This window comes from Ascaphus truei, chromosome 1, assembly GCF_040206685.1.
Source record: "Ascaphus truei isolate aAscTru1 chromosome 1, aAscTru1.hap1, whole genome shotgun sequence".
NCBI lineage: Eukaryota > Metazoa > Chordata > Amphibia > Anura > Ascaphidae > Ascaphus > Ascaphus truei.
In genome coordinates this window covers 511,608,216-511,631,502 of record NC_134483.1, presented here as the reverse complement: position 1 = coordinate 511,631,502, position 23,287 = coordinate 511,608,216, and the positions used below count along the sequence as shown (strand labels likewise).

The following is a 23,287-nucleotide window of genomic DNA, read 5'->3' as shown; positions in this document are numbered from 1 at the left end:
ATCGCAACCAAATGGACACACCTGTAGCCAGACATGTTTTGGAACATCATAATGGAGACAGTAATGTTTTGACATTTGTTGGCATAGATCAATTTTCACTCGGTCCTAGAAAAGGTGACTGGGATGAGATTCTATTACAAAAGGAATCCAGATGGATTTATACTTTAGGTACACTTTCCCCTCAAGGTCTCAATGAGGGCTTTGTATTCTACCCATTCATCTGATAAATGTCTTTTACCTTGGGGTATCCACCTATCTTTGCTGCTCCATTAGTATTTCATTTATGTGTATCCACAATACACCACTAGAGGCCCTCAGAGACTGTTTTCCTCTGGATTTTCACACATTCATTCATACATTTTTCTGACCACCAGAGGCCCTCCGGGACAAACATGGAAACAATTAACAATTAACCAACAAGGTATCTGCATATTACCTTAATATAGCGGGTGTTTGGAGGGTTTCCTTTCAGCCTCGACAAAGCTTTCTAGCGAAACGTACGTCGGCATTAGGCGTCATAGGTGGCGGTCATAGAGATTTCCTGGTCCGCCACTAACGCATATCGTTTATACTTACCACTCCATTCCTATGTTGGAGCTGCACGGTACACAGACTCCCAGTGTCTGTGCACCCAGGAGGGGGATTTTATGTGCAATACATGCTGAAAGGGTTTATGATCAGCTTTGGATCTAGCGGCAGCACAGTGTGAGTCGTGACAGTCAGAGACATAGTATCAGACGTATTTAGTCTGCTACATTGTCCAGTCACGCAGTGTGTATGCTTTCTCTACCTTCACTGCCTTTTAAACTGTGGCATAACCCCCTTTTTGTTTTGGAGATAATATATGCAAACTCTCAATATAGTTTGCTTTTTATTGAGTACACTTAATATTTAGTTTACAGCAAGACATTGTATTACTAAGATTTGTTAGGGCTTCTGGGCACAAGACGTTGTCAATCAAGACATCTTGCCAGACAATAATGTGAAGGTAATAAAGTATTATAAGAAACTATTCGTCCATTTTGTATGAATTCCGCCATATTGAATCTGCTTTAACTGCAAGGCTTGGAAATAACACAGTATGTTTTTATATAAGCTAATAAGTCTCTCTCTCTCTCTCTCTGAGGTGAATCGAAACTCAACCAGGAGCCTTTTTTGCTAACTCTCGGTTTCCTGTGAATTCAGCTGGTCTACAGAGAATCGAAACTGAAACTTATGGTTTACAGAGAATCGAAACTGAAACTTATGGTTTACAGAGAATCGAAACTGAAACTTATTGTCTGCTATATATATTCTGTAATACATATACTCGGCACGTCAGTCTGAACTACGGAGCCTGAGGGAACTGATACATGACTCTGTGTCATTTATTGGGATCCGGGGTGCACCCAGGCTTGGGTTATACTAATTTGGCAATCCACATCTGAGCAGAGACCCTGACATGAGAAGGGAACCTCAACATTTGGCGTAGTCGGCAGGGTCCTTGTGAAGGGACACCGGAACAATCCTGGACCCGTCTCTATCCACGGACGACCGTCCCCTGGCCGGACTGATTGAGGCCTGATCAACCTCTAAGGACAAGGTAAGATATATTCAGAATATATTTTCACCGAACTCCTGTCAGTCTGTTCAGGTTGGCGATCTCTTGGTTGACGGTAACAGTATTGTTAATCTATACAAGACCATAGAGTCCGGTGGTTCCCGCCAAGGATTTATATAGTTTGCAAGGTCTTGTGACTGCCAGATGTGTGGTTTATATGTATGCTTGTAGTCATAGGGGTTACGGAATCAAATGTAGAAAATAGAAACAAGGGGAAGAGTCTAGTGATATCTATTGTTAGATAATAATAGGACCGTCCATACAGGTGACGGTCCGGGGAGTGTCTGCGCACCTTTCCGTCTAGGTCAATTTATCACTGAGACTCAAGAATCCCGGTACCGCCTGGTAGTGGCGCAGGTTCATACGAGGTTGTTTTAGAAGATAGACAATGTTCTCGAGGTTATTCACAAAGGAAACGGTGCCCCCTGGCACCAAAGATTCCGTAACTCTTGTGGCAGAAAGAGAGGGCAAAAAAATACACGAAGAAATGTAAATTGTTATTCAAACTGTTAGATTTACCCCTTACGGGGAGATTGCAACCGAAGTTGTTAAGAACGAATATGCAAATGTGTAAGGGGAAACTGAAAGATGAAGGCCTGTGGGAAAATGCAGAGAAATTTCTGAGTGTTGCTATAGATCTTCAGAAAGAAGGTTATGAAGAAGTAGAGTGTGGAGAGAGAAATAAGAAATGTTATTGTTATGTGAGACCAGAAAATGTGACCCCTGGTTCGGTAGTGGCAGAAAAAGACCAAATGTTACAGGGAGATCCACCCCCATACCCGCAGACGACCGGTAGACCCTCTCCCTCAGCCCCTGTACCGGCCCCTTATTGGGTATGTTCTGTTTGCCAATGTCAAAATCCCAAAACACGGGAAAATTGTTATTATTGTGGGGCCGCCCAACCGTCCATGTCCCCCGATATTAAAACTGGTGAGGCTCTTGTGTGCCCCTTAGTCACGCCCACTGGCCAGTATTTTAATCCCAAAGCCAAACCAGCCGACCCTGTTAAAATGTATCCCAGTATACCGCAAGATTGTCTGGTTCAGATGGATAATGGGGCCCCTGCTGAGGAAGATGCAACCTCCGCCGGGACCCCAGCTTATCAGGCACTACCATATTCTGACTCTTTTGTTACCTATGATGAACCCGAATCACTGTTTGAACGTATATTTAGCGGCCCAACCCGTCAAATTATTGTAAAAGTGATGCAGGCAGACATTACTAGCTTGTCGGTTGGCGCGATAGTTAATCCAGCAAATGGGAGGCTCCAACATAATGGGGGCCTTGCTAAATTAATTTGTGAGAAAGGGGGTGAGGCCATACAGCGTGACTCTAATATTTATATTCAGAAACATGGAGAGGTATCAGTCGGGGGTATAGCTGCCACCGGGCCCGGAGATTTACCCTGTAATTTAATCATCCATGCAGCAGGGCCAGTGTATAGGGACTATGCTCCAGAAAGAGCCAAACAGCTCCTCCAAGCCGTTGTCCATACATCCCTAATCTATGCTTCCAGCCTCAATAGTGCGGCCATGCCCAGACGCACTATAGCGTTCCCTCCCATTTCTGGTGGTCTTTTCGGGTATCCCATAAAAGAATGTATCCAACATATAGTCCAAGCAGTACTCAGTACGATCAGAGAATCACCCCTCAATCTTGAAAGTATTCTGCTTGTTGCCAATGACTCTGTCAGGCCACTGCTTTTTCAAGCCGCCTGTGCTACCTCAGACACGGTCCGCTCTTTTCCTATTGTAAAAGCAGAACACGGAAATGCTCCTCCCGTCTCCCAACCGTGGAGTGAAGACGTTCCGGAAGGAGCAGTTAGGTACATCAAATTCACGCCCCAACAAAGCTCCACCCTCTTACAGCAACTCCCCGATCCGGAAGACAAGCCCATGCCCTTTTATAGAATGTTACGTCAGATTCAGCAGAACTACTCCGCAACATGGGCTGATTTAAAATCTCTCACCATGTTAAAAGCGGGAGACTCATTTTGGCCCCTTGTTGAGAAATCCCTCAATGATGCTAGGATAGTTGACACCACAGACTATAAATCTGGAGAAGACTTCCTAGAACAAATACAACTATGGGCCCAGGATAGACTCACAGAGCAGACTGAATCACTAAAGGATGTCACCCAAGAAGCTACTGAATCAGTCGAGAAATATCATACTAGACTACTCCAAATGTTTAGAGATATGGGGTTCTCCACCAGCAATAAATTACAAGCCAATCTGCTAGCAGCAGCATTTATGGATGGACTTACTCCCAAGCTACGGGCTGCGGTCCAAGAAGGGTGTCCCTGGATGACTTCATTAGGGTACACAGAAGCCCTCACAATAGCCAAAGCTTTCCAGAAGAAACAATCTTCCGTGAAGAAGACGATGGTAGCTACCCCAGAAGAAAAGGAGGATGATCAAATTGGTGTTTTGTATAGCGCCTCACCTCAAGTACCAATGCAGCCATCGCGCCAATTGTACCCACCAGCCCCTCAGTACCAGGAGTACCAGGATAATTGTACAACAACACCTCAGTACCAGGAGTACCAGGATAATTGTACAACAACACCTCAGTACCAGGGAAACCAGGGATATCAGGATGGTCGTGCAGCAAATCAACAAAGGCCTAGAGGACCATGCTACCACTGTGGCCGTATCGGACATATCAAGAGGGACTGTAGAGATCGTGTGAGAGGAATCCCACCCATACAACCATTACAGGCCCAGCAGCCACCTTCTTGGCGTAGTCAGCCACCTTCCAACTGGCCACAGTCCCAACAGCCGTTACAGCCCCAGCAAGCACAGATCCAACAAAGACTGCCGTCTCCAAGACCATATCCTCATGATACTTACCCTCCTCCGCAAGATCCACCCCCGCAATGAAGCCAGGCCCAACCCGTCTCCACCATGGCTGCCATATCCAAACACACCTACCCTAATGGTTCAGCTGTCACTCTACAAGTTGCTGGTGAACCAGTCTCCTTTATGGTGAACACGGGAGCGGCCAGATCCGTCATATCAGCCAAAGATCTACCCAGAGGAATAGACCTCTCCCCTGACTTTATGACTTGTATTGGAATCACAGGACAATCAGTCGAAACTCCTCTCACTGTACCAGTCCATGTAGGACCTTTCCCAGAAGTTATGTCCCGATTTTTAGTCTCTGGATCCTGTCCTGTTAATTTATTGGGAGCAGATTTACTATCCCATATGAGAGCCACCCTGCAATATGACGACTCAGGATTACGGGTACAATTGCATGATCCCAACTGCCCAGAAGAACAAGAAGCATCATGTTGTCTCCACGCTCTCCCAATACTTCTCCAGCAGATATTAACCATGAACCCTCCATCTCCTGTCCCACAGTGGGTGAAAGACAAGGTATCTACCAGTGTGTGGTCCCAAGGCCCGGATGATATTGGTCGTCTGCCAGTCCCTCCTGTAAGGGTGGAACTTAAGCCTAACGTCATACCTCCAAGAGTACCACAATACCCACTGAAGTCTATAACAGAACAGAGTCTTCAACAGCAAATTGCGATGCTTGAAGAAAAAGGAGCCCTGATAAAATGTTCTTCACCTTGTAACACGCCTCTGTTTCCAGTCCAAAAGAAAACAGCAAAAGGAGAACCAGCGAAGTTCAGACTGGTTCAAGATCTCAGGGCAATCAATGCCGCCACCATTCTGGAAACTCCAGTTGTGCCTAACCCACATACTCTTCTTAGCCAAATCCCGCCTAACTGTGAGGCCTATACGGTCCTGGATTTGGCAAATGCCTTTTTCTCCGTGCCTCTTCACCCAGACTCTCAGTATCTTTTCGCCTTCACCTTCAGAGGAACTCAGCGTACCTGGACTGTCATGCCACAAGGTGCCCAGAATAGCCCTAACCAGTTCACACAGGCCATGAAGTTCTGCCTTGAACCCTGGGTACAAGCCCATCCGGAAATCACGTTACTTCAATATGTGGATGATCTTCTTATATGTGCCCCTTCTGTTCCAGTGTGTGAACAGGCCTCAGTGTCCCTACTGGTCCATCTCGCATCTATCAACTCAAAGGTCTCGGAAGCCAAAGTACAGTGGTGTAGCCCGAAAGTTGTTTTTCTTGGTCACTGTGTATCTAAAGGCGAAAAACATCTCACTCCCGACCGTATCGAGACAGTCGCTGGATTAAAAATGCCCACAACTGTGCGCGGTCTACAACAGGTCTTGGGACTCATCACCTTTTGCCGCCAATGGATTCCTAATGCATCACAATATATGCAACCTCTGTATGAAGCTGTGAAAAATACAGAGCTACTCCATGACGCAGCCCACAGAACAGAGGGCCTCATGCAGTAAGCGTTGATAAGGGAAATATGGCCATGTTATAGCCAAAATTGGGTTTGAGATTCAGTAAGCGCCAATAAGTGCTTCATATCGCCAGGTTTCGGAGCCGATAATTTGGTTATGGCCAGTCGCCTGCCGATAAGCCTGTTTTCGACACTGATCGCCACTTTTTTAAATCGGCTGGATTCAACAAAAAAAAACAGCTTATCGGGGCTGATCGGCACTACGAAATTGAGATGTTATGGCCGATTTCTCCCGCCAACTAAAGTTGGCAGTTTGGACGGGAGAACGATCGCTAAGGCTGCCGGAACGGCACTTAGAAAAAAAACATCTTCTGTACATCAATGGAAGTCAATGGAGCGGGGACGTATAACAGTATAGTACTGTTTACGTTTCATTGCTCACAATACAAGGGGGATTTGCATTACAGTGTGGGGGCATTCCCTGCATTGTGTCACAGCTGATGTGTCTTATTTGCATAACATTCGACTTTTACATGTTTGCAGCATTTGCGGGTCACATTACTCATCATGTGATGATGTGGCAAGGGAAAATACTATACTACACTCTTAAAGGAGAACCTCACATCATATCACACATTTTACTCAACTCAGCGACAATTATTTACATGATGTCACACATGTCACACATGTCACTCATACACAGTATATTCATCTTCCTTTACATTACACAATGCTTGTAATGTGACACGCATCTTTAAACGTTCATGTACATCTGTCTTCTCATGTTTACATATACTTTTGGGTCCTCCCTATTTTCATGACGTCACTTATTGGACGCTCAATCACATTGCATGTTTACATTGTAACCGTTGCATTACAAGCACTTCAACCTAACTTATACACACATGTACAGTAATTCAGCATTGGGACACCTTGTAAACTCATTCTATACCAACTATCCTCCTTACACAAATGCATGCATATGCACACGACTATTCATTGTTGCCAACATGTCACAATAACATGGATAATTACACATGTTACACAAAACTTTTCCCACGTCAATCTCAGCCTTTTTGTCTCATTACATGACTGACTCTTGCGTTCACAAGTGTTACATGCATTGCACATGCAACTATTTATTTGCAAGCAATCTTTGTACAAAGCTTCACGTCACATCATTGCCAAATATCATCATTCCCTGCAGAATACACACAACAAATACTTAGAACAACAAGTGCACACAGCTTGCCACAGAAGTACTTTATTATGTTAATGTAACACCTTGCATTTTACTATGTCACCTGACATCATCACATACCTATTTAAAGGACGCACATTACCTGCTCATTCACAGCTACTCATTTCAAAATGTTGCGAATGTTTAGGAGACGGAGGAACATTCTTTTCTATGACATGCTTGATGATGAAGACAATCATATAGGGCAAGGGAGGGACACACCGAGGGACAGTGACAGTGACGCGGATACGACAGGGACAGGGAGAGGGACAGGCCGAGGGACAGGTAGAGGGACAGGAGATCAGAGGAGAAGACAGAGGAGACAACTTGTGCCTCGTTCGCGTCTGTACAGGGAGAGAACCCTGTTAGATGGGATGAGTGAGGAGGAGATTGTAAGTCGCTATCGTTTGAGTTCAGCAGCAATCTTAGCTCTTTATGAGGAGATAAGGGGGGATTTAGATTTTTTCACAGCCAGAGGTCGTGCAGTCCCTGGGCTTGTTAAAATGCTGTGCTCATTACATTATCTTGCTTCCGCGTCATACCAGACAACTGTGGGCATAGTGGGCGGGGTCTCGCAATCTACATTCTCGCGGGCCTTGACCCAGTTTCTCTATGCACTCAATAGACGCGCTAGGAATTATATTCATTTTCCTACAGAGGCGACAGAGTGGCTGGAAGTCAGGACTGGCTTTTATAATATAGCAGGGATACCATGTGTGCTGGGTGCAATCGATTGCACACATGTTGCTTTGATTGCACCTAGTCAGAGTGAGCATGTGTACCGCAATCGGAAGCACTACCATTCACTCAATGTACAGGTGGTATGTGATGCCACGATGAGGATAATGCATGTGGTACCCAAGTTCCCTGGTTCCAGTCACGATTCCTCTATCCTGAGGAACTCTTCAGTCTTCCATGCGTTCGAAGAGGGACATTTTGAACCTGGTTGGCTGCTGGGTGAGTACATATTTACATGTTCTAACACAAAACACATGTTGATTTAGGAATGTTGGCATTGTACAATTTGATCACTAATGTCAGCTTATGTGTGCTCCATTCATTATAGGTGACTCAGGATACGGAATTAGGCCGTGGCTCTTGACTCCGGTGCTAAACCCTCAAACTGAAGCAGAGGACAGGTACAATGCAGCCCATATATCTACAAGATCTGTTATAGAGAGGACATTTGGCCTACTCAAGACCAGGTTTAGGTGTCTGGACAGAACTGGTGGGGCTCTTCTATATAAGCCTCAAAAAGTGTCTGATATTATCCTTGCCTGTTGCATTTTGCACAATGTTGCACTCAGGCACAATGTACAGTCAGACCTAGCTGAGGCTTTGGTAGACGAGCATCCCACCCATGTAGCTGCTGAAAATGAACAAACAGCCAGTGGTGGCCAGACACGACAGAATCTCATCAATTCATTTTTTTCTTGTAAGTACAAACTCATATGTTCCTAGTACTACTTTTATAGTTTAATTATGTTATATTAACAATAATGTTTCTTTATATAACCTTCTGTTAGGACACAGATGAATATGGGTTGCACACCTTTCTTTTCTCTGCTGTGTGCACAAAGGGATGTGGCACCGGTATCTTATTGTTGCACAGGTTATATAATCCCTCTTCAATTGTACTTTAGTTGTGTGTATGTGAATACAACTTGGGTAACAAAGCAATAATATTTTAGCATTGTGTTATTCCTTATGCTAAGACAAAACACATATTATGCCCATAATCATTCATGCTTCTAGTATGCTTACATACAATGTTATTGGTGCAGTGTAACATGTACATCCATATGATGTGTACACCAGGCTGATTTACATTTTGAATGTCATGAAATATACATGGTGTTGTACATTTAACACCAAATACACACTTTGCTGTGTTGTTTACGGTACTGAAGATGGCATGTCAATGTTTGCAATTTATATATTGTTCCTTTGCATTATAGGTATATCTCCAGTATGACTGATCATGGTATGTATATTTGCTGACATCTCTCATAAGATGTGGCTACCTCAATCTTCCTATAATTATTGGAACTAAAAACCCAACATATTGGTTTAAACACAAATGTTACATATATGTACTTTCTGTATCATGTATATGCATTTAGCTACTCTTGAGCTTTCATGTGCATTGTATTACAAAATGATTACTCACATTTCATCACATTTTATGTATGTTTCCTTATAATTTCCATTAATGTAATATAGAGGTGGTTGGAGAAAAGGGGATAACTGTACTTATTTGTTTACTTACGGGAGCACATTCATCACTAGCATAGACACACTTTTTAAGACAACTGTTTGTGTCTCTATCAATTGGTGTAGGATCCATGTATAACACCGACAAATGATAACACCAGCTTTATTATGGTAGCTTATATCATCATATTGACTATACTATGTATTTCTAAACGATTAATAAACACAGTAAACTATAGTTAGTTAGGTTAATGAAATATACACAGAAACGTACTTCATAACATGATGGTGATGTCATATTCAGAACATCATGCATTGGAGGGGACCATAACATCTGGCCAGTAACATTATTTGCTACAGTCCCAAACCATTTTATCTACATACCCATGTAACAAGAGATTTTAAAAATAAATGGCTACTTGGTTGTAAGTGTCCTTTACATTGGGAGAAGGAGTGGCTCACTGAGTAAAGACACACACTGGCACTGATAGTTTGAAGCAGGGGAGTCTGGTTCAATTCCCGGTGTGGGCTCCTTGTGACCTTGGCCAAGTCACTTTATCTCCCTGTGCCTCATGCGGCAAAAAAACATTTGTACGTTCCACGGGCCAGGGACCTCAGGCTGAAACATGTGTCTGTAAATCGCTGCGTACAACTAGCAGCCCTATACATGAACATGCTCATATTATTATTATTATTGTTACATAGTTTCGACAGTCATACGTTCCATTACATATTAGAATACACAAATGTGTTAGCAGAGTGGGAATGGTTGTTATATATAAAACACACCATGTCATAAAATGTTAGTAGTCATTAAAGAACACTCAATAAAAATTCATGAGGCACTCTTTTGCAACATCATTATGTTAATTAAGTGCTTATGCAATATAGGCATAAGGGTATCACATTTTTAATTGTTTGTTAATAAGCGCTGCAAGCAATATAAAATTAGTTCCATATGTAGTATAGTAGTCGGTGGCTCCTCCTCACAATCATCTCATATAAAGGTAGACTCTTCTGAAATCATACATTGATCCGATTGTATCTTCCCCGACATCTCTGAAATACAGCAAACACATGATGGTCAAAGATGGCACCTTACTAGATATGCATCCGTGACAACGCGTTACGCAGCTCTATATGATTGTGTAGATACACACGTCACTCACTTATATGTTAGAAGTAAAACTGTTCATCAGTATGTAATGTTTCTTTAAATTTGTAGCAGGCATAACTATGTATAAGAAGTGAACGTTGCCTGTATACTGAAAGATGTGCGCGCACATCTTTGTGTGCGCACGCACTTCACGGTTGGCTCCACTAACTGTTAGCGCATGCGCAAAACAAAGCGTACGTTGTGCGTTCAATACATGTTGAAAATACCAGTAAACATAACATCTTTATTTCAAATACAATGAAGACGAAACTACATTCGTTCTAAACGAGTACATCTGTATTCTTTTTAAACAGACGTGTTTGAACAGAAAGCACGGCCGATAACACAATGCGCAAATGCAATACGTGTGACGTCATGTTAAGCCAGCGTGAAACGCACGCTAACACTCCTCCCACTCAATTAACATTCGGCTAACGCCCAGGGTACGCCTACAAACACTGAGCCGCACGCATCACACACTGCAGTTACCGTTACTATAACAAAACATGACAGCCAATAGGCTTTGAGGCGCGCACGTCGCTTGGGGGCGGGACTTACATCACTAATCCTTTTTAAGGACGCCTTGGCCCATGACAAGGGTCCCACGTCATACGTGGTGGACCCGGTTTTCAATGTTGTAGATGTTGCATGATAACAAAACAGGTATGTGTTAGAGTAATGGTAAAATGTTGCTAATATGTTTAAAGGGATAGGAAAGTACGTATATTTATTCCGTCAGCAATGTGTACTACTCTTTCAGGTCCTACTATATTGTATTAGGAAACAATTTGTTTGTGATCGCTACATGTTATGCAGTCTGCAATGTTACGCTGTATCCACGCATTGAAAGTGAAAATGGTGGTTACAAAAAAAAAAAAAATTTAAACGCAGAGTCAACGCATAACGATTGTTATATTTACCATTCTTCTAGAATTAACTCTTCGCCTGGCTGCAACTGGTCGCTCCAGAAATGCAAGCCATTTTCATCCACGCTTAACCCAACCGCTGAATCCAGTATGGCACATATCTCCTCCAGGATGCGCTCATAGGAATCGCCACTGCTTTCTTCAAATAATTGGTCGGGAGGTAGGTTCATTTCTTCCGGTTCCCATTCCAATGCAATTTCAGCTGAAAGGCTTGGTACATAATCATAGTACTTTTGTTCTTGTACAATGTGGGTTTCAGGAATGGAGGCTGCAGATATTGCAGCACGTATCGATTCAAACGGATCAGTAGTAGCGGATACATTGCTATTGCCATTAGGAATAAATATGCCTTTCACGACAATATAAGTGCCGTCTTTCAGGAGAAATTGTTTTTCCGGGGCAATCTTCCAGAAACCATAGGTGTGTTGTAGCTTATCCTGGTCACGTTCAAAAAAGTCATTACTTGATAAAGTGAATCTTATTGAGGAATTAAAATTCCGTGCATGCTTACGGTCTTGGTAATAAGGATATTTTGCTCGAATGAAATCATCGATTTGGCGTGTGCTTGCTTTCTGTACGCGACTGTTCAAGATGGCTTCACAGATCATGTACTTATACCCTAAAAGGGGATTAATATTGTTAACGAATTCATCAGCCATGTCTGAGTAGCACAAAAGCTGTGTGCAGGTCTGTGTTATTTGCTCATCAAAATGAATGTGCTGAATGGCTAACAAACTCCTGTTTTTCCTTGTCAAGGTCAACAAAACTAACTACTTTGACTCCTTATTTCAAACGCCAATTGGATTTGTTTGTCTAATTGGGTTAACAGTTGTGGTTCGTGATATGGGACTGTGGGAGAAACATTTCTCCTTCTTTTATCTCGTTTGTGAAAAACATCCCTAGACTGTGAATGCGTTCACATAGTGTTTTTTTGAAAACTAACAAAGACCAGTGTGTGAAAATATTTCTTAGCCAGGCATATCAGTAAAAACACACCTGCAAAAAGAAATGTTTTTTCCCCGCTTACATTTCTGTGTGTATGTGAAAGTCTGGTTAACTCCCTGTCTGCATGAGTTTAAATACGTGTGTATATATATATATATATATATATATATATATATATGCAAATATAGCTGTATGCTCATCTGCATGTCTTAGGCAGGTCTGCAACCCCGCCTTTCCCCATTATCACCCAGCATACAGCACTTCCACTGCAGCAAGGGATTCTGGGAAATGACATGCAAATGAGCACACAGTGTCACTTTTTGCCTCAATAACCATTTTATATATATATAAATATATCTCTTATAAAAATATATATATATTTATATATAATATTTTTTTTTTTTTTATATTGCAGGAGTACACACAACATTGATGGCATTAAGTATACCTTGTATGAAACCTATTTAAATGGTGAGAAACATGATTGAATGAAGTAATAAACATTTGTTTAAGCACAATACTGTTAGAGTCTCATACTTAGGATATTTCTCAAACATTAGGCCTGTATTATTAAAATAGTGTGCTTTCACAAGGAAGCATGAAGTGTATTAGTTTGTGTATACCAGTTTATATAGTACTATATATATATATATATATATATATATATATATATATATATATATATATATATATATATATATATATATATACACACATATATACATATATATATACACATATATACATATATATATACATATATATATACACATATATACATATATATATACACATATACACATATATACATATACATATACACATATATACATATATATATACACATATATACATATATATATACACATATATACATATATATATACACATATATACATATATATATATACACACTCACACACTCACACTCACACTCACTCAGTGTGTGTGTGTGTGTGTGTGTGTGTGTGTGTGTGTGTATATATATTATTATACATTCTGAGATGTTATAGAAACGAACACACAACTGATTAAAGGACAAAATTACAATGGCCAAGCAAGGCAAAGGTAAGTAATAATTTACACATAATCCTGCTGTACACGTACAAGAAAGATGTTTGCACTTACTTAGGTGTTTTAATAATTGCATGTGACTAATATGCATATGCAATTCTTACATCAATTAACACACCCAAATGCAATGTTTTGCTGCAAAGTCAATGGCAGCTTCTCTAAACTTAGCAACTGGCTCCTGGTGGACCATTACTGAACAGACGATTACAACATAAATATTTATAACACAATTAATTATGAGTGTTAACATTTCCAAAACTTCACGTGTACAAGAACATAGTTGAAAGTTTGGAAACAACACAGTCTTCAGCATACATACAATAGTAATTAGATAATGTGAAGTCAACAAAACAAGGCCAAAGACATATTTTCTGAATTATAACATTTATTTTTTTTGTTCCTTTTGCGAGCGAGTAACAGGCCTGCTTGTTGTCTCTTGAATTTTCCTTTTTCTTTTGCCACCAACTTTAGGCACAACAGAGCCACTTTGAGTGGCCTCTGGCACTTCACGGGCAGGGCTTGTGGCCAGTGACTGTTCACCTACGGGGCTTGTGGCCAGTGACTCACCTACAGGGCTTGTGGCCAGTGACTCACCTACAGGGCTTTTGGGCAGTGATTCACCTACAGGGCTTTTGGGCAGCGATTCACCTACAGGGCTTTTGGGCAGCGATTCACCTACAGGGCTTTTGGGCAGCGACTCACCTACAGGGCTTTTGGGCAGCGATTCACCTACAGGGCTTTTGGGCAGCGACTCACCTACAGGGCTTTTGGGTAGTGACTGTTCACGGACAGGGCTTGTGCCCAGTGACACATGTGAGCAAGTTGGTAGACACTGCACAAGTGATGGTTGGTCTGTTTCATGTGTGTCTTGTTTTGTTTTTGTCGCCTCCTTTGTAGGTGTCTGCTGCTGAATTTGTACAGATGGCAGCGGTAGGATGTCATCAGGAACCTGCACAGCAATGTCTGCTACTTGACCGGTAACATTTGGGCCTGGTGAATGAATATCAGATGAATGTGGTGAAAACTGACCTGCATGAACAGATCCTGGCTGGGAGGTGTTGAATTGTGGTACATTAGTCATTCTCCAGTAATTAGCTTGTGTTTGCTGAACAACTAATGCTTCGAATGAGGTGTTGATTTTTTGCAACTGTTTAGGCACTTCAATGAAGACTCTGTGGAGATGTGCCAATTGTGATACTGTTTCTTCCTGCAGTCCAATCATCCTTTCCAGCACTGTCATCATGTCTGAATGGCGACGATTTTCTGCGTCCACTATTTTTCCCTCTGAAGCTACAATTGCATCGTATGTGGAAGTTGATGGACGATTTGGCGGTACAACAGTTTCTATTGGCACCTCTTCATGGTCACATGATTGTATTTCAGTCTCTTCTGTGGCGTCATCCTCATCATACTCATCATCCTCATCACCATGATGTTCTAAAAAGAAATGTACACATTATTAAATGGCATGTTAATGTATGCTGTGTTACTATGTAATTGTACTGTGTCCTAAGTAACACCTAACATGTTAGCATACGTTTTATAACCTCATTAAAAACTACCTTGACTTACGAATAATGTTTGGACTCAGTATGAAATATGAATGAATGAAAAGTTGCTCTAAACTCAGAAGTCCTACATGATAATTAACATCACTAACACAATACATGTTGCCTTACACTTAATTTTCACTGACACTAAGTAATCCTATTTAAAGAAGATGTGCAAAACAAATAATGCACATGACAACATAACATATAGAAGAGCACATATTATATGGCCAGCAAATGATACACTCACCTTCTAGTAGTGTTGAGCTGGCTGACCCAGGTGAAGACACTTGTTCCATCTCAGGTGACACATGTCCTCCAGGGGCAACTATATATAACAATAACATAAGTTTTACATTTACATGTGTAAATATTGAACAAACACTTATTGTATGTTCTGTATTTATGATTAACTAACAACATCAGTTCCTTAACCGAAAATGTGTGTGAAAGTGAACATAAATAGTTGTAATAACACTGTACATGCCTGTGTACTTAGAATTTTTGAGTTCCCTAACATACAACATACTATGTTTCTGCAGTAATGCGTGAGGATAAATAGATTAAATGAGTACATAAAAATCATATGTTGTGTAGTGATATCAGTATCATAATGTACATAACTATCATGAGATGACCATTCACAATGGTTATCATGAAGGTGGTCATATTGCAAAAAGTGTTGTTTTTGGTAGAGGATATGTGTGGTACATTAATCGAAGATGTGGCACACCTGAATGTGGCTGTGACTCAACAAGACAACACATGCAGTGTGTGATAATGTGTCTTTGATAGTAGTTCAACTATAGATATGAGTGAACTAATGTGTGACGTACGCTTTGATAAGTAATGAGTTGTTGGGGCATTTAGTAGCTAGAGTTAAGCTTTCAAATGAGTGTGATTAACTTCAGTTGTGCTATTCAGGTTGTAAGAAAGGTATTCCCTTCCCCAAAAAGCCTAATCAGCCACACCTTTCAATGACTTGAAACAGGTGCAAATGGTGTGAACTAAGTTGACCGTGAAATGAGGCTGTAATTAGTGTGTGTGCTGAACCCCACCCCCTCTGTTGAAGTGTATGCTGTGATGAGATATTAATTGCAGCTGCTTTAACACAATGGTAGATGAGCTAAGTAGTCATCTGCAGTGTTTAAGTTATGAAAACAATGACATAACATATGATACGTGTGCCTCATTATGCTGTCTGTATATGACATAAAGCAAAAATGGACCTTTTCATAAGCAACTATAGATGTGTTAGTGCCAGTGATGTTTGTAGGCCGTTACATGCAATTTCTTTGATGCATGCTTAAAATAGGCAGTAATGTCATGTTTGTCGGAGTAAAATCAATAAAATACACAATAATATGATACATATTTCTGTTCTGTACCTGTAGCTACTAATAATTTCTCATGAACATGTGTTACACATGTGTACTACCCTGTTGTTCCCCATCTTCGCCCACCATCAATTGCTTCCACTGCAGCTATGCATTTTGGGAATTCACATGTAAATGAGCACGCAATGGCACGTGCTATATTAGTTACTGCTTTTAGTAGGACTACTACATATATGTCTATTTTGAGATATATATATACAGAATCAGACATATACATATATAGATGCAGGTATGCTTATATTGTGAAGACAGTATAAAAAGCAGTGTAAATATGCAAAATAACTGTAAGCAACGACACGCCTAGTACAGTAATATTTATCACCTGCTGGAAATTGTGACGGATAAATTCCAATGTCACGGTCACCAGCCAAGCCTTCCACGACGACGGTAAGTAATTTTGGCCAAAGCAGCTCCTCCAATGGAGTCAATATGAGACGTTGTGGTGTGGGCCCACCTCCAGTGCCAGTAGCATGCACGCGTTGGTCTTGTATTTTCTTTTTCAATTTGGACCTAATATCATCAAATCTTTTCCGACAATGATACTTGTCCCTGACACTATTCCCACAGGCATTGACACCAATGACTATTGTGTCCCACATTTCTTTTTTGCTTGCTGCACTTGTCCGCCCTTGAAAAACATATAAAAGATATGAGGTAAATTAATAATAATATAAGCACCAGTTTCCTACACTGCTAGCTGTTCCAAGAGATAGCAAACATGCTGTTTTATGTGTAATATGTGCAGCACATGAGCATTCACTACTAAACCTATACATGTAAGCAAGGTTGCATTCATATTGTATGCAGTTCTGGCAAATTGACCGCCTGTGTTTATTTGTCCTTGTAAGGCATGATAAAAAGCTGTGTTTCCACACTAATGAACATAGAAAGATATTGTGTACCCATATTTGCATATGAACAAAACTCAGATGACCTAGGATCACATGTATTTGAATAATAAATGTAAAGTTACACTTACCTACTAAATGTCCATAGAGACTGTCATAGTGCTCCAGAATGCCAGTGACAAGAGCCCTATTTTCCTGGTCATTGAAGCGAGGATTACGTGGCTTCTCCACACGTTTTTTCCGAGCAGGTTTAGGGTCAGAGCTTGGCTGGTGCTGACTGGACTCTCCTTCTTCCAATGGAAGAGCCTCCAAAAGCTGGCCACCAGCAAGCACGCCACCACCAGACACCCCATCAGCAACTGCGCCACCAGCAGCACTCCCAGCACCAGCACTCCCACTCCTAGCACCAGCACTCCCACTCCTAGCACCAGCACTCACACTCCTAGCACCAGCACTCACACTCCTAGCACCAGCACTCCCAGCACCAGCACTCCCACTCACAGCAACAGCACTCCCACTCCCAGCACCAGCACTCCCACTCACAGCAACAGCACTCCCACTCCCAACAACAGCACTCCCACTCCCAGCAACACCACTCGCAGCACCAGCACTCCCACTCCCAACAACAGCACTCCCACTCCCAGCACCAGCACTCCCACTCCCAGCAACACCACTCGGTGCACCAGCAACATCACTCCCCTGAACAGAACGTTCACTCCGACGCGTACTCGCACGAGTAGCACTCCCACTCCCACCAGCATCACTCTTCCCACGCTTTGCGGGCATACTTCCAGCACTCACAAAAAACAGACAAGAAATGTACAGGCAATCACACGACCCACTTCCACATATAAAACAAGACAAAGATGTAAACAAAACAACAAAGGACAAAGCTCACCCAATACACAACAAGTCTCTCAGTCAATATGCAAATCTTCAATCGTCCAGCTCTGTGCGTCTCTCTCTCTCTCTCACTCCCAACAACACAGAGAATGATTAGCAGTACACGTTGCCTTTAAATATGGCGCGCAATCAAAAACATGCTTGTTTCGCCTGATTCAGCAAGATTTGTGATTGTGCAACCTAACAGCACCCCGCCACGCACGCCGATACACCTGTGTGTGATCGGCTCATCATCGTGAGAGTGGGCGGATTTGTTTTCTGGTTGATTTTGAATGTATTCGGCACTTACTGCATACGGAGAGGGAAAAACGCCAATAACATGACTAATCGATAAGCTTGCCGATTTCACATAATCGTCGCTTACTGCATGAGGCCCAGAATTACAAGAGTCCTTTCAAACGCTAAAAGATCTAGTTACGCGCGCCCCTGCATTGGGCATCCCAGACTATGACCAGTCTTTCACTCTTTTCGTGGATGAATATGATGGGTTCGCCGCCGGTGTCCTCGCACAACCACACGGTAACCGAATGAGACCTCTGGCTTACTACTCTGCTAAATTGGACTCAGTATCACAAGGACACCCATCCTGCTTCAGAACAGTACAAGCAACATTCGAAATTTTCAACAAGGCAGCGGACATTGTTCTGGGTCACCCTCTTGTTATCCAAGCACCGCATGACATCCATGCTATCCTGAACCTGTCTAGGCCGAAATACCTAACCATGCAACGTTTACTGAGGCTACAGTCTGCACTGCTAATACCGGACAATGTCACTCTGAAGAAATGTACAGTACTCAACCCTGCAACTTTGATTCCGGTGGAAGGGGGTATCCATGAGTCTGAAGACCATGACTGTATAATAGAACTACAGCGGCAAGGTACCCCATCCCGGGCTCAACAGACGCCTTTCGAAAACCCTGATCTATCCTTCTTTACTGATGGTTCCAGATTTGCTGATGAACATGGACGTTTCCATACCGGATACGCCGTCACCACAGTCGAACAAGTGATCCAAGCAGAAGCTCTCCCAAGCCATATATCGGCACAAGAAGCGGAGATAATTGCTGTCGAAAGAGCCTGTAACCTCGCAGAAGGTCAATAGGTCAACATTTACACAGACAGTGCCTATGCTTTTGGAGTTACTCATGATTTTGAAACCATTTGGGCTAATCGTGGATTCATCACAGCAAATGGAACGCCGGTCAAGCACGCAGATGCCATAAGAAGACTATTGGACTCTCTACAGCTACCCAAGGAAGTGGCAGTAGTAAAAATCAAAGCACATAGAAAGGTGAATACACCTGAGACACAGGGAAATTTCCTTGCGGACCAAGCAGCCAAGCAAGCTGCCCTTCAAGAAGATAAGACTCGACAAAATCCACCGTCATCAGCGTTGCAGGAAGCCACAGTTGTTGCACCAGTAATTACAAGAAGTGCCAAGAAAAATCCTCCCATGGACGATATAGATCCTTACCAAGAACAGATGAAGAAGGAACAAGGAACAGTACCCAAAGAAGAAAAAGAGAGCTGGGAAAAGACAGGGGCAGCACAAGAAAAACAAACTGGACTATGGAAAATTAAAGACCAGATTTGTGTGCCCCGACACATGTACCATGCAATCGCCACCTGGGCACATGGACCTACTCACAGAGGACATAACAAAGCATTAGCAGTAATAAACAAGTTGTACTTTGCACCTGGTATAAGAAGGATTTTGGTGGAACTGAATAAAGCTTGTGTCATCTGTCAAACCTGCAATCCAGGAAAAACTGAACCTACACCTCCAAAACATCTTGTGAAGCCAGACATTCCCTTTCAGAGAATACAAATTGATCATATCCAGATGCCGAAGTCAGGACGATATGAGTATGCACTTGTGGTAGTGGATATGTTCTCAGGATGGCCCGAAGTCTACCCAGTACCCAATATGACAGCGAAAATCACTGCTAAGAAGCTAATCACTGAACTTTGTTGCAGATTTGGATTCCCTGAAGTAATAGAGAGCGACCAAGGACCAGCCTTCACCACCAATATCTTCAAGGAAACATTGGAGGCCCTGGGCATGAAACAAGCCCTCCATACCCCATATCACCCCCAAAGTAGCGGGAAGGTTGAACGGATGAATCAGACCCTTAAAACAGCTCTACTAAAAATGACCCAAGAGAGTCAACTCCCCTGGCCCGACCTTCTACCTATAGTTTTGTTCCATGTTAGGACCACCCCACAGGTTAGATCTGGGTTGTCTCCCTTCGAAGTATTATTTGGAAGTGCAGTCAGAATTAGGGATAATAAAGGGAATATAAATCTCACTGAAATGCATGATAGGCAGGTATATTATGTTATCAAATTAAGTGAAGAGTTATCTAACCTCCATTCTGCAGTGTCACTTTCTCTTCCAGATTCCAGCACGGATGACACAACCCATGAAATAAAGCCAGGTGATTGGGTGTATGTAAAGAAGCACGTGAGAAAACACGCACTGGATCCCAGATACACAGGCCCTCATCTGGTAACTCTAGTCACACCCACCTCAGTCAAGATTCAAGGAAAAACTACCTGGATCCACGCATCTCATTGCAAGAGAACAGCGACACCTCTTTCGGAGAAAAAATGATTCTGTATATCCTTTGTTTGTTAAGTTTGGGGGAGGCACAAGAGATTGCTATCACCCAACATGAAGGGGCAGTCACGTTTTGGTATAATTCATCCAATACTCATGTAGCTACCTTCTCCTTCGATTACTGTAATATTGTCAGCTGTCCCTCAACCGATTGGCAGTGTAATATGTACCGAGACACTTCGAACTCTAGAGCCATATATATATGTGTTACAGACAGTTATTGGGGACAGGAATGTGATTACTGGGGAGCAGTGGGATGGAACACGGGAACAGATTGGGGATACCAACCACAGAATGGCCTAGCACGAAAAGACAGAAATGGCAAGTCTCTAATCAGTCGAATGATCTTGCGAAAAACTGGTACATGTCTAGTCAGTGGTAAGACGGGTAAAATAATGAAACTCATATTAACTATAGAAAACCCGAGCCCCGGGGACGCTGGTGTATATGTTCTAGGAAATTGGATGAAAGGGTGTACAAGGGGAGCCTACGGGAAGTTCAGAATTCAGGATATGTATAATTCTAAAGATTGGCAGATGTCCCAAAAAAAACCCAAGATAGAGAAAAATCCCGTGGCCCCCCGGATTCAGACATTTCAAGGTATGGTAGCCACAGCAGATCCCTCTTTCCAAGACACACTGGCCATAGAAACAGGTTTTCCAGACACCAACCTTTGGTTGGAATGGATAAGATACACCACTCAAAAAATAACAAAAGTAACTGCTATGTTTGTGCTGCAGCTAGGCCCCATCTCGGCACAGTGCCTTTAAACATACCCATCAATGCAGAAGAATGTTTCATTAGTCTATATACCAATACAAGTACCAATCACTCCCAGTGTGAAGATTGGAAACAAAAATATCCACTCACAACAAAAAACCCAAAACCAGGGGAAGGGATCACTGTATACAAGGGGAACTATACCTGCTATGAGTCTCTACAGGGCAACAGGTTTTTAGGTAATTTCTCCCAAGGATATTGTGACACTTTCTCTAATATTTCCAGTATTAAGTTACAAAATCAGGTCCAATCGTTAGGAGATATATACTGGATATGTGGGGATCTAAAATTAAGAACCAGACTTGAAGGTAACTGGACAGGTCAGTGTGCACTGACCAAAATTCTAATGCCAATGCATATAATCCCTGTTGGTACAGAAAAATCTAAGGTATTATCATCACCAATTAAAGTCAGTAAGCGAGAAGCCCCTGCAGGAAGTTTAGACCCACATGTATATATAGATGCCATCGGGGTACCGAGAGGAGTTCCTGATGAGTTTAAGGCCAGAGATCAGGTAAAAGCTGGGTTTGAGTCATTCTTTATGCCCCTAGTCACGGTTAATAAAAATGTAGATTGGATTAACTATATCTATTATAATCAACAAAGGTTTGTGAATTACACCCGTGATGCGCTACAAGGCCTGGCTGACCAGCTTGGACCCACTTCCACTATGACGTTCCAAAATAGAATGGCTTTAGATATGATATTAGCAGAAAAAGGGGGAGTTTGCCATATGATTGGAGATGCGTGCTGTACATATATTCCCGGGAACACAGGCCCGGACGGTAAGGTTACCACAGCTATTAATAAACTGAAAGATTTGTCTGATGAACTTAAAAGAAATTCTGGTATAACAGACCCATGGGACAAGTATTTCTCGTGGCTGTCTGGCTGGCGACAATGGTTGACACAACTGGCAATATTTCTCCTGATTATACTTTTGGTTCTGGCAGTAGTGGTCCTCTGTGTTATCCCGTGCTGTAAGGGTCTCTGTAAGAAGGCTGGGTCTGAGGTTATACCTACAATGGTAATGTACAACAAAGACAATATTGATCTGGAAGATATACCACTGCAGAAATCACCCAAGATGTTCAATTACAGTACAACCAAACTCGAATAAGGGGTGACCACTCTAGAATCCCAGACCCTAGTGTGTTTGTTTGAGGTCAGGGAACCCTTTTGTGTATACTGTAGGTCTTCGAGTTTAGCGAGCCAGAAGTTGTCGGGGATGGGATAAGCCCATGAACAGCCGACCAACACCCTCAGGTAGGGACTCTAGCACAAGAAACAGAAATTAGGGACAGACCCCTTCCTATACAAAATGTCCTTTTAGTGTCTAGGGGGGAATGTGAAGGTAATAAAGTATTATAAGAAACTATTCGTCCATTTTGTATGCATTCCGCCATATTGAATCTGCTTTAACTGCAAGGCTTGGAAATAACACAGTATGTTTTTATATAAGCTAATAAGTCTCTCTCTCTCTCTCTGAGGTGAATCGAAACTCAACCAGGAGCCTTTTTTGCTAACTCTCGGTTTCCTGTGAATTCAGCTGGTCTACAGAGAATCGAAACTGAAACTTATGGTTTACAGAGAATCGAAACTGAAACTTATTGTCTGCTATATATATTCTGTAATACATATACTCGGCACATCAGTCTGAACTACGGAGCCTGAGGGAACTGATACATGACTCTGTGTCATTTATTGGGATCCGGGGTGCACCCAGGCTTGGGTTATACTAATTTGGC

The 23,287-nt window shown here is 42.2% G+C and overlaps 1 protein-coding gene across 1 annotated transcript; it reads right to left on the bottom strand.

Moving 5' to 3' along the window:
* Positions 1 to 14,088: 14,088 nt before the first annotated feature.
* Positions 14,089 to 15,305, bottom strand: LOC142463409 (uncharacterized). The gene is made up of 3 exons (XM_075566171.1): positions 15,241 to 15,305; positions 14,143 to 14,877; positions 14,089 to 14,096 (listed from the first exon to the last, which is right to left on the bottom strand). The coding sequence occupies exons 1-3, from the start codon at positions 15,287 to 15,289 to the stop codon at positions 14,089 to 14,091; spliced, it is 792 nt and encodes a 263-aa protein (XP_075422286.1). The 5' UTR covers positions 15,290 to 15,305.
* Positions 15,306 to 23,287: the final 7,982 nt, after the last annotated feature.